This window comes from Scophthalmus maximus, chromosome 21, assembly GCF_022379125.1.
Source record: "Scophthalmus maximus strain ysfricsl-2021 chromosome 21, ASM2237912v1, whole genome shotgun sequence".
Lineage (NCBI taxonomy): Eukaryota > Metazoa > Chordata > Actinopteri > Pleuronectiformes > Scophthalmidae > Scophthalmus > Scophthalmus maximus.
Genome location: NC_061535.1, coordinates 14,642,501 through 14,655,075, shown reverse-complemented (window position 1 = coordinate 14,655,075; position 12,575 = coordinate 14,642,501). Strand labels below are relative to the sequence as shown.

The 12,575-nt window shown below is 46.4% G+C and overlaps 2 protein-coding genes across 2 annotated transcripts in view; one reads left to right on the top strand and one right to left on the bottom strand.

The window, feature by feature from the left end:
* Positions 1 to 2,189: 2,189 nt before the first annotated feature.
* hhla2b.1 (HERV-H LTR-associating 2b, tandem duplicate 1) overlaps positions 2,190 to 12,575 on the bottom strand; it is a 10,708-nt gene continuing 322 nt past the window's right edge. The window contains exons 2-8 of the mRNA XM_047329924.1: positions 10,265 to 10,508; positions 6,758 to 7,117; positions 6,040 to 6,324; positions 5,626 to 5,952; positions 4,357 to 4,464; positions 3,581 to 3,643; positions 2,190 to 3,433 (exon numbers count right to left, since the gene is read on the bottom strand). Coding sequence (XP_047185880.1) covers positions 3,366 to 3,433; positions 3,581 to 3,643; positions 4,357 to 4,464; positions 5,626 to 5,952; positions 6,040 to 6,324; positions 6,758 to 7,117; positions 10,265 to 10,334 — 1,281 coding nt within the window. The 5' untranslated portion in view covers positions 10,335 to 10,508 and the 3' untranslated portion in view covers positions 2,190 to 3,365. The remainder of the gene's footprint in view (positions 3,434 to 3,580; positions 3,644 to 4,356; positions 4,465 to 5,625; positions 5,953 to 6,039; positions 6,325 to 6,757; positions 7,118 to 10,264; positions 10,509 to 12,575) is intronic.
* The window catches only part of LOC118291524 (gamma-aminobutyric acid receptor subunit rho-3), a 21,347-nt gene continuing 18,871 nt past the window's right edge, over positions 10,100 to 12,575 (top strand). The window contains exon 1 of the mRNA XM_047329922.1: positions 10,100 to 10,317. The gene's annotated coding sequence lies outside the window, so the exon portion shown is untranslated. The remainder of the gene's footprint in view (positions 10,318 to 12,575) is intronic.

The window sequence follows — 12,575 nt, the reverse complement described above, 5'->3', positions numbered from 1 at the left end:
TTTGAATGTTATGTCCGACCACATATGACCGAGTGGGAGCTGTCAGACTCACTCTCACAATGTGTGTGTGTGTGTGTGTGTGAGACCCCCTCCGAGCGCCCCCCCCAAAAAAAGTATTACAAATACAAAGCCTTCAATAGAACATTTTAATAACACACTTAAGAGAATCAATGAAGACAATTCTGCAGAAAACAGTTGAAGTTATCAGAACTTAAATAAATATAACGTGTGTGTGTGTGTGTACGTGTGTGTGTGTGTGTACGGCGCCTTCACAGCTGCAGGGGGCGCCAACGAGCCAGTTCCAATCCCCACACACTGTTACAGAGTGGCGGTTCTAGACTAATTTTATTAGGGGGGCCAAAGAGGGGCCAGTGGTTAACCAGAGGGCCACATTTAAAAAAAATGGCAACAAATGATATTTCAAGATTTTAAACTTTGTTTCACTTTAAAATCATATAAACATTTAATTTGTACAAGAGTTTTTAACTGCACCACTCTGTATTTTTCTGTCCAAAACTCTCTTCGATTGATGGAGCTCATGCCCTAAATCATCAAAATCATAAACATTTAATTTGTACAAGAGTTTTTAACTGCACCACTCTGTATTTTTCTGTCCATAACTCTCTTCGATTGATGGAGCTCATGCCCTAAATCCTAAACCTAAAGGAGGTAGGACATTTACAAACTTCATTTCATTATCAGTGTGAGGAACTACAGTAACACGGTCATGTGCAAGAACAAAAAGCCACCTACGAGATGAACTCGTTTTCATTTACCTTCGGCTTCGACTCTTGCAACAGGACAAATCGTAGCTCCTTTCTCCAAGAGAAGCTGCTGACGACCATCCTCCGAGCAGCAGCACCAGTGTTTGGGTTCGCGCTTAGATTAGATTAGAGCGGGGACATTTGAACGGTGCGCCGCTCTAATTACTCCGTGTAGAACGTTGTGTCGCATTAGTTCCGCTTTTGGCGCTCGCGTGTAAAATCATAATAAAGTTACAATTGTTTTATTTGGTCAGCACGGGGGGGGGGGGGGGGCATGCGTCATGAAGAAATGAAGAAATGCCTCCACTGCAGCCGACAGTGAGAGACGGAGGCAGACACCTGATGCTGCCCTCGTCAGTTACTGTTGGTGCGGGCGTCCTGGAGACCTGTCAGCTGTTTATTATTTCGTCATTAAGTTGCTTCCTCAGTGAATTAGTTAGCATGTTTGGCTAGGTCCTGCAGAATTAGCTGGAGTACACTATTCATTCTGCAGCCTTCTTTGCAGTTCTGTTGGTGAAATACCTGTAGAAGTGGTTGAGTTGATATATATATATATATATATATATATATATATATATATATATATATATATATAGTCGACAATAATATGTGTACCGTTTGTGCGTTATTATTATAGGATGTATAAGTTATATGTTCATTTCATGGTAGTGATCCATGTGATTTCTGTATTTCTGTTCCCAGAACCACGTGCACATTCATGTTCACTCCATTCGATGTGAATCCCATCCAGCTGCTGCCCATGTTCTGTCCTGAGCTGAAGACCATTAAAGCCTGAAAAGAGAGAAGTCGTCGCCATCCGTGTTTCAATAGACACCTGGAGCGAAGCTGGAAGCTGAATCAGCTAAGTGTTATACATACAGTCCTTTCATACAATCCTCACTAACATTAACCGAGAGTTCATTGTTGCATCTGTACTGAATCATATTTATTCTGTTCTGTAGTAAATCAGTAACAGTTTGAGTGACTTCATGTGTCTAATAACAGTCCTCGTGTCTGTGTGTTTTCGTACCCTCTGCGTTTAGGTTGATGAACGACACATTGTTGCCTCCACTGATGCTGCTGGTGAAGCACTTGCACCTGCCCTGGTCCTGAAGCTGCAGCCCGTCAGCTGGAGCGAGGCGTTGCCGCCGGAGATCTTGTCTCTGAACAGCGATGTCCTGTTTCTGAAGCTCTGGTTCTGACCTGACAACTGGTCTATCAATTCTTAACATTCTTCAAATCTTAACAATTGACTGGACACTTTTTTTTCTCCATTACAGAAATTCCCACTTTCAGTTTTCCCCCTGGAGGCTTGTGATTTAACAAAAATAAGTTAATAGATAATAAAGATAAATGTGTAACTACTGAGTTAAAATGTCAGGTAACACACACACACACACACACGTTCAGACTCTGAAAGTTTCATTAATTAGTCTTTTCTTTTAATGACACATCACATTAATTATGACACGGCACGTGATTATCCGTGTGGCAGTGCACAGAGAAAGTGTTAAATATTAAACGTATTGATTTGTAGGTTTCTTGTCAAGCTTGTGTTTTCTCTCCACGTGAAAAGTGAAAGTCAGTAATCGTTCAGTCGCCACCAGTGATTTACTGTCACATTTTATAATCTATAGATCCGGGACAAGGAGCTCTGCCCCCCCAGGGAGTTCTCATTGCAGCAGGACAGTGAACAAAAAAGAAACATGAGGTCAGTGGTTCATGTTGGAATAATCTTCCGTTTTCTTGCAACACGCTGAGTTCAAAGACACTTTGGTTCTCGGCTCATAGAGTTCCTCCGATGGCCCGAGTATGAATCTCTCGATCCGTCCAACATGGTTGAAGCTGCTGGAGCTTTTGTTTTTTTTTAGCTTATTGTTTGCATTCAGTCAAGTCTGTGATGGACACTAATAACTTTATTGAATGATGTGATGTGGGAGGAGCTACACGTTTGACTGACGGTTCCCCTCCCGCTCCGTCTGATTGTCTCGACATCACTGGAGCATCTGCAACCAAACATTTCTCCTCACATTGATCTTCACCCTGACACGTCTGGTCTGACCCGGCGCTAGAGCTGCACTAATGCACTCTGGGAAATGTATTAAAGAGAAAACCTAATCCAGACCCTCCTCCTCTTCCTCCTCTTCCTCGGTGGCAATGCAGGTAACGTTCCTTTGTTCTGAAAACGTTCCCTGAAACTTTTGGTTTCCGATTCAGCCTTCAGGTTTCTTCTTCTTCTTCTTCTTCTTCTTCTTCTTTGACGACATTCCCCCTTTAAAAGATTCAAGGCTGAAATATAAACTGTCTGCGCTCGCAAACCCTGAAGACGTTGAAAGCAGTTTTTGCTTTCCTTGCGTGTTCATCACGTCAGCTGATAAATGAGCAGTTCGTCAGCGTTTCCTCTAGAATCCAAACATCCAAATATGCCAAAGTAGTGTGAAATATTTATATTCAGTATGTTAATTTAATAATAATAATAAAAAAGCTCTCGGCTCCTCTTCAGTGTGTAGCTGTGCGCGTGTGCTCGTTCTGTTAGTTAGTTCAGTTAGTTCTAGTTGTTGCCAGGTTGGCGTTGCCAGGTTGGCGTTGCCAGGTTTGCTCTCAGGTCTGGAGGCCCGATTGTCCGTTGAAGGCCGTTCTCTCGTTCAGGTGACGGTCTCCTGTCGAGTCTGAGGGGGGAGGAGAGGAAGAGACTCTGGATCAAGTGTGCCACAGTGAGTGTGTGGTGTTATCATGGCAACAGGCCGTTATTCAAGTCGTCCTCTGGCTCCACCTAGTGTTCGATTGTGCGTATATTTATTTCTGACTGTACTGACCTTTGACCACGTGCAGCTCTGTGACCTCTTCAGGGTCGTCTCTGGGCTTCCTGCCTCTGGCTCCTGGGGAAGAGACGTGAGACGAGAGGATGATGAAAAACAACACAAGGGAAACGAATATTGAACCTTAAAGCACCTGCACATGCTTCGATAAAGCCGCCTAGATTTCCTACAATGCATCTGGACGAGCCGGAGAAGCGTCGTGACCCGGATCTAATTGGTTGTAACTGGATTGACCGGAGTGGGTGTGTCCTCGCAGAGGTTTGATTAATCTGGGTTTTCCCTCTCTCTCACACACACACACACACACACACACACACACACACACAAATCATATAATTGAAATTAATAGAGAAGATTGTGCATGTATGATCATATAACTACAATTTTGAATATGGACATAATGAATGACTGGCATCCATATATATTTTTTTCATGTTACAATGATTCCTGCGTCATCTTTACACTAATTTAAATGATGTGGACAAACCATCACAGATTCAAAGCTTAAGAGGTTATTTTTAATATATCCTGTAAGCCAGTGGTTCTCATCAAGGGGGTCGGGAGGTCCAGCGTTTTAAAGATAAAATGTACTTTTCTTTTTCTTTCATGTCTTCTACCACAAGCACCAAACCCAAAGTGTCGAACTGTTCCCCATAACCAGAAAAAAAAATTACATTTTCAAATGTCCATATTCATATAAAGTGTCTATAAATGGTGAGTGGCGTGTCGTCGGCTGAGTCAGGCCGTCTTCTTCTCCTCGAGTCCGTCCTTACCTTTCAGCTTCAGGCAGGCCAGCATCACGGACAGAGCCAGGATGAGTCCTGCTATCACCAGGCCGAAGATCCACCAATGAGACGGCTCGTCTGCCACGCTGCGCTCACCTGCACACAGGTGGCACACACACACACACACACACACACACACACACGTTAAGATAAATCTGTGAACGTCCATATTTGGCCTATAATTCGAGGATTGTACCTGTGGCTCTGCATATTTACATCTGCTCTTTAGAAACGATAGATTTCACATGATATTTTTTAAGTTTTGAAGTTTTTTCTGTTTTTCTTGGTGAGTTTAAATTAATTTTGCAAGGGAAGATTATTCAAAACCTAACGACAATTATTTCGTTTTCTGTCTAAATATGCAAATGTCGCATGATATAAATTACATATGCGTCAATTTGCCCAAATTCCCAGACCACTAATCTTAATTTTGTATAAATCCTGAGGCATAATTCTTGTTTCATTTGTCCGCTGACACATTAGAGCCGAAGGATTTTACAGAAGGTTATTTCTATTAATCATTCTATAAAAAAACCCTGATAATACTGTTATTACCATTTAAAACAATGTAAGTAATAAAATGTTCAAGAATGATATGAGAACAAACTTCTGCGTGAAACCATTGAGAAAACTGAAGGTTTTAACCTGTAAAAGTGTTTTCTGGATATTTATTTTTTCTACCAGAACGGAAAGTCTCAAACTGACCAGTACATGAAATAACGAGAGGGATCTTCTCTGCGCCATGTTAAAGAAAATGTCATCTGTCCGTCCTCGGGTCATTTCCCATCCCTCCAAATAAAATGTCATCAAAATCAGCTGAGTCAGCAAACAAACAAACAAATAAACTTCAATAAATTCAAAACCTTCATAATTATGTTTTTGTCTTTAGTGTCTTAATCAAGTGACTCTCGGTGTGACGTTTGGAAACTGATCTTAAAACTTCTGAAAACTTGTCAAAAGTACAGCGAGAGTATTTGAAACAAATGTACAAGTAACCACCAGTGTGGTCATTCAAACGTACGTCTGGTAATATTCCATATTTTTCTCGCCGTGAACAAAATCGAATGAGAAGCCGAGTGAACTGTGATTTGATCCTGATGAAAAAAAACACCTTTGTTTCCAGGATCTTACGCCTGAAATGGCTAAAAAACCAAAACAAATGTGTCTTAATCCACCACTGAAACAACACCGGCTGTAACCTTTGACCTCCACCGCTCTGTGGCTCACGGCCGTGTTCGCGCGCGTGTGTGACCTCACCGTCGGGGCCGTCGATGGTGACGTCCGTGCGCTCGGTGTGCGCGCCGTACGGCACGGAGAACCTGCAGGTGTAGCTGCCCGTGTGCTCCGAGTGCCTGGGGTCCATGAGTCTCAGGGAGCCGTCGCCGAACGGGACCCTGAAGCCGTCCAGCTCCACGTGGCTGTCCCACGGCGCCGTGGAGATGCTGCGGCCCGACCGACTGTCGTAGGTGAGGATGTGCGAGGGGTCCTCGCCGCCGGAGAAGCTCCACTCCAGGGAGGGGTGGTTCAGGTAAGACGGGGCGGAGCAGGGGATGGTCAGATCTCTGCCCTGAGTCCCTCTGATCTCTAGCAGGAGGAGACATGATGTGAGAGACCATCTCAGATTTCAACACACAAAACCATCCGAGGTATCAGCTTGTCTTCTCCTCACACCTCTCTCCCTGAGCGAGGCCGTCCAGGCCGGCCCACCGTACGGGGTTGCCACTTTGCAGATGTACACGAGGTCGGACTGTCCTTTGAGCAGTCGGAGGCGGCTGTCGACCATGTACAGCCCCTGTTTGTCCGCCAGCATCCGCGTGACCGGCCGCAGGTCCTCGAACGTGGGCGGCTCGGTCGCCCAGGTTACGCGGGGCGCCGGGAAGACATTGCGGACGGTGCACTTCATCTCCTCGTAGCCGCTCAGCCTGGACAGCTCCAGAGCCAGGCCTCGGATGGGTGCTGCACACACACACACACACACACACACACACACACACACACACACTCAGCATGCTTCAGTGTTTCCCAGCAGCACCTGACTCTAAATGCCAGGGCCCAGTTTAGCCTGGCAGTGGGTGATATCATGAGTTCACACAGTGTGTTACTACCACAGCGGTTTTAAACTGCACTGATGCATCAACCTTAAAGCCCCAGTGTGTCATTTTCTGGCGCCATCTGGTGGTAAAGTTGCAGTTATTCAACACGACGTAGAAACATGGAGACTCACACGGAGGTCGGTCCACCTCATGGAACTACATTTAACTCATATATGAACACAGAGTTATGGACATTATATTACATTTGTGACACACTGGAGCTTTAAAGGAAAGTTACGGTGTTTTTAAACCTCCTAATAAATATGGCCTGTGTGTTTTCGGGGCTTTGGCCTCACCTTCCACCTTCAGGATGACTTTGGCGTTGTGCTCGCCGCTCGCCGTGCGCACGTGACACCTGTACGTGCCCCTGTCCTTGAGGCCGCTCCTCCTGAGGATCAGCGTGGCGTTGCCGCGGGATATCAGGTGCGGAAACACGGATGCGCGCCCGCCCAGCTGCTGGTGGTCCAGGTGCTCCTCGCTGCTGCTCTTGCTGTCGTCGTCGTCGTCCTCGTCCTCGTCCTCGTCGTCCTCGTCTTCCCGCTCAAACTTGTACACCACCACGTCCTGTCTGAACCACTCGACGGTCTCCTCGCCGGCGGGCGGGAAGCTGCAGGGCAGCACGCAGTCCTCCGACACGGAGCACGTCACGGTGACCTCTGACGGGAGGGGACACGTGGTGAGGTCACGTAGAATCATCCTATAGCTATGGACGTTATTCGCTCTCCCAATTGAAGCCCACAAGGAAAAGGCTTAACGTGACTTCATGTTGATGAAGCAGCGATCAACAATCACCGGATTTCTCTCAGATATGCTTCGTCTTAAACACGCACACCGGTGAAGACATCAAACCCGAAATCCTATAATTATGGACGTTATCTTACATTATTGTAAGGAAACGGCTGGACATGACCTAATGTGCTTCATGTAAGATAACGTCCATAATTGTGGGATTTGGGGTTTGATGTTTTCACAGGTGTGCGTGTTTATGACGAAGCATATCTGAGAGATATCTGGTGATTATTGATCGCAGCTTTAGCACTTTGAGTGAAATGCAACGCAGACTTTCTGGTGCTGACGGGACGGTTGTCTACAGGTTTGAACCTTTTTTATTTGATCTGACAAGTTTTTAATATCCGTTTTATTTATTTGTCTCCCTCTGATTCGACTCGATTCGATCATATCTCCACATTGCTTGCTACTCTGGACCAGGAGCGTTGGCTGTTAAAGCGTGATGTGACTTTCCTTTGTTGCTTCACATCCGGGGCCGGAGGCGGATCAAACCTTATTATTGGGAAATGATGAGCAGACGTAATGACACATCGTGACGGGGAATGAATCACAAATTTAAAAAACGCCTGGGCTACATTCAGGTCTTACTTGTAATTCATGGGAACAGTTGTCCAGGCGTACGTGTGTGTGTGTGTGTGTGTGTGTGTGTGTGTGTGTGTGTGTGTGTGTGTGTGTGTGTGTGTGTGTGTGTGTGTGTGTGTGTGTGTGTGTGTGTGTGTGTGTGTGCCTGTGTGCCTGTGTGTGCGTTGCGTCATGCTGTGTCACCGTTTGGTCATTTCCACTGCTGAGGACTGACAGACTGAGGTTTAGGAAACATTTCTGATTGTTGAGGCAGAAACAAACTCACTGATACGTTAAAATGACAGTGAGCATCAATAGATGAATACATATTAATGATGCTGGAGGTTTTGTGGGCTGTAGTTGAAGGACAAGACCGAGGATATTCTGCTCCCAGGTCCGCTGGTCTCTCCTGCTGTTTATACATGAAATCAAAAACACCTTATGAACAGTTAGTGGAAACCGTGTGGCTCGGTTCACCTCCTGTGACCTGCTCTGACATCACTTATTGGGGGCGTGGACGACACGCTGAGACCCCGAGATCCCTCTGGTGGTAGGGGGTGCAGGCCCCTACCACCAGAGAGAGACAGAGGGTCGTCCGCTAACCGGCAGGTCGATGGTTTGATGCCAGGCTCCCAAGTGTCCCTGTGTGAATGTGTGTGCGTGAGACTGCAGGGTTCTGACTCTGTCCTTGTGTGTGGTGACTCATCCAGCTGCTCCCTCTCTCCCTCCTGCCCCGCGGGTCAGTCACAGCCTCCGGGGCCCCGGCTGCCTGCCTGCCCCCCTCGTCATCATCACGGCTGGCGGACCACATTCCCGGGCGCCTCCGTTGCGGGTTCTGCGCCGGGTGCGGCGGTTTTCCTGAGCAAACGCGTGTTACTCCGAGGAAGTCGGCGACAAGGTCTGAAACGTTGACCTCAGACGTGTCGTGACTCCGTTCAAGTCAACACTCGAGGCGGATCCTGCAACTGACAGGACGAGCTCGTCGTCAGAACACGGGAGACGGTTCGGTCGTCGTGCCGAACGAGAGGAGCTTCAGCGACTTGCTTGTGAATCAATACGCGTCTTCCGGGTTTCGGGTTTTTCTGGCCGCCGCTCCCATAAACTCGCCGCGCGTCGTCGGGCGAGCGGCAGACGGACGCAGTCGGGGAGCAGATGGTGGACAGAGCGAAGCGTTTAGCGGCCGAGGAACCAGATGTTTCCCTCCGGAGGTTATTATAGACCCAGAGACATATCTGTACATTCCACAAGACGCCATCGACCAGAAAAACTCAGCGCTTTCCGTCTGCTAGTTTCTTTAGAGTAATAAATAAATATGCAACTGTGTAGAGATATTGCTCAGGATGTAATAATCTTTGGCACCTGACTGGAGCATCAGAGCCGCCACTTGTTTATCTTGGTGAAGCGTTAACCCAAACGCACCGAGCGTGTTTTCACTGTTTTCCCCTCAGAAGTCCAGGTTAAGAGTAAGTTTGTTATAATTTCTATAATTTATGCTTATGTTTTGTTCACCGGCTTCACTGCGGCGACTGGAGAGAGACGACATGGTCACATAGGAATTTCGTATCGTACCGTACCGTGTGTTATCTCATCTCACTGCATCTTCTCTTATCTCACGTTATCTTACCTCAACGTATGTTATCGTATCTTATCTCATCTCATCTTAGCCAGTTTGACTCTTCGGACACGCTCAGGTTCGGAACGTTCGTTATCTGCAGCTCTTTGGCATCGTTCATGCTCTGCCTTGTACTTTTATGGATTTATGGATGTAGTTCTTTGACTTGTAGTTGAGTATCTTTACTTTTAATTATGTAAAGAATAAAAGGACTTCTTACACTGTCTCCATGGCAACTAAGCAAACTCCGTCCCCTAGTGATGAAGACTGAGATTCATTCACAAGCTCCGGTTTGGTTTTTGTCTGATTAAGTTTTAATCCACGCGTTCATTGATGAATCATCGTATTTGTCACGTGGCCCTGTGGTCTGACACACTTCTCTTTGTCTGCACAGACGCATGGATGAAGCCTCCAGCTGTTTTCAGTTTCAGCTCCACATGGAGTTGCTCACATTCGCCCAGGTGCTTTCGATGAAGTTGCTGAGTCAAGGATGAGCTCATCTGTGAGGAATGTCGGTCTGAACTGTGAAGTCGAAGCCAGCGGAGGGGTTTTTTTTTTCCTTTTCTTTCCCCCTTTAACTTCAGCTTCACTCGCCGCGGTCGGACAATGTTTTTCCATCCTGAGTTCGTCCCTCGCGTCAGGATTTCATTCAGAGGAAACGGTGGCAAAGCTGCCATCTGACTCACATGTCGACAGAAACTAGTGCTGCAACTCTAAGATTCACACACTCTTCCATGACATTCTTCCCAGACAGGATCCGCGTGGATCAGGTTCCGCAGAAGAACCCTCCGGCCCGTCGATCGGCGGAGCGGCCGGACAAAGAGGCGTTTGTGTGTCTCACCTGGGGTTTTGTCCTGCGTGGCGAAGCTGATCCACAGGAGGAAGCAGGCGCAGGTGAGTGTCGCTGACATGACCTCCTTTCAGCTGGACGCACCTAAGACGCACACGCACACACACACACACACACACACACACACGCAGTCGGGCCCTCGGTGCAGTCCAGTCTTCTTCCACTGTGGCAGAGACTTTCCAGTCCTGTCTTCTTCTTTTTTTTCTCTTCTTCCGGAAGGTTTTTCCTCGGATCTCTTTGGGTGGTTTGGTATCCCACACACGCACACACACACACACACACACACGCACACACACACACACACACACCCAAGGAAAAAGAAAAGAGAGAAAAACGATGATTACAGACACGGCCCTGATGATGTGGACACAAGCAGACGTACATGTACTGGATGATGAACGTGACCGGACACGTGCAGCTTTCTGAGGAGAATTCAGGTCGGATCCTTTGAGGGGATTTGTCCGCCTTCGCTCTCAAACCCTCCTTTTCATCACCAAAGGAAAACGCAAAATAAAAGTGAGGTTTGTGGCCGGAGCCCACAAACTCCTCTTCTTCCTCTTCCTCTTCCTCTTCTTCTTCTTCTTCTTCTTCTTCTTCTTCTTCTTCTTCCTCTTCCTCTTCTTCTTCTTCCTCTTCCTCTTCTTCTTCTTCTTCTTCCTCTTCCTCTTCCTCTTCCTTCTTCTTCGTCCCTGCGAGAGGAGGCCTCTCTTGTTCATGCACTTTATCTTGACTCCATCTCGTCGCCCCAGAACAAACACAGGTGATGGTCGGTTGGCGTCCTACATCCAAAGAGCGGCAGGAAGTGCGAGGTGTCGGCCGAGTCTCACGGAGCGCGGAGGAGGACCATCACCCCCCTTTCTCTCAAGTGTCACACAGCGAAGAAGAAGCTCATCGAAGAACGGGACAGAAACTTCCCTCCCCGCTGACGCAGCCAGAGTTCAGTGACCGGACAGCGAGTGTCAGGGACAGACGACGGATGACTTTCTAATCTTCGCTCGCGCGTCCATCTGTTTGTCGAGGAGGCGACGGTGTTTCTCCAGAAGTGGTTTCACAGGTGCAAGATTCCACAGAAACGCCGGAGAAATGACTAAATTGTTCTAAATCCATAGATGATTCGAAGACAATGTGGATATCTTGAACAATCTTAAGGCAAAGAATTTCTCAATCCATCACATCTGAATTTTTTTTTTTTTAAATGTAAGAGGTTAGAACAAGGGCAGGAGATTATGATAAATGACACATAACCACAAGGGAGCGTTGACTCATTCAACACAGAACACACAACGACGTCTTGTAATAACCTTCTTCTCCGTCAATGATTAACACTAAAGACCCAAACGATAACCTCTGACCTCAGGCTCGCGCAGCAACACACTGGTCTTTCACCTTGTGGTCCCACATTGTCTCAAGCTCAGTTTGATTTGTGTTTATCTCAAATACAAACAACAGCCACTGCACTGGAACTGTACCGCCTCTCCAAGAGAATGTTCTCATTCTTATTAACGACACCTTTATTAACAATATCGCTCTGACCTCAGACGTTGCTCCATCTTATCTCAAACGTATGCAACGCCTAGCTGAAGCTCATATTCCATTAAAAATACAAGAAATATAATCAAATTCAACACTCCACACTCACCTCCCAGCATCTAAAACACATTATATCATATAAATACTTGCCTTATACTGTATAACTAACTATTGTAGAATTATTAAGACACTAACGATCGCTCAGTAAATGCAACATGTGGAGAACAACACCATGAAGTGTGAGTGTGTGATTTTAAGCAGCTTATTAAAGATGAATTGCTCTTATTAAAGCTCTGAGAATAAGTCTTTGACCTCAGGTGCACCGCCGGTTTACCTGCGTCACGCTCAAAAGGCAAATGGCAATTCATCAATCAACGAGAGCGAGAGAGCAAAGATGCAGTAAAACACACAACACACGTATACTCGCAAAGAAACTTCATTTCAGGTCCAGATTCCATGAATTCATATTTGTCCCGGAGACCTCGCCCCCAAAATAACAACAACAACAACAACAAGTCCAGCACCTTCTCAGACATCAGTCTGATTTGGATTCATGTCACACATCAGCTGATGATTATTAATGAAGATGACACGAGGAAGTGATATTTGGATTCTTCTCCAGACGTTCAAACATTCCCAGCGTCTGAATAACTTCACAAACAGTTGACATGATGTTGTTTTTAGTTTCAGCTCTACAGGCAGAAAAAGCAAAGTCATAAATAAATCAAAGCTTATTATTTATTGACCTGTGATATCACGTACGGGTCGTTAA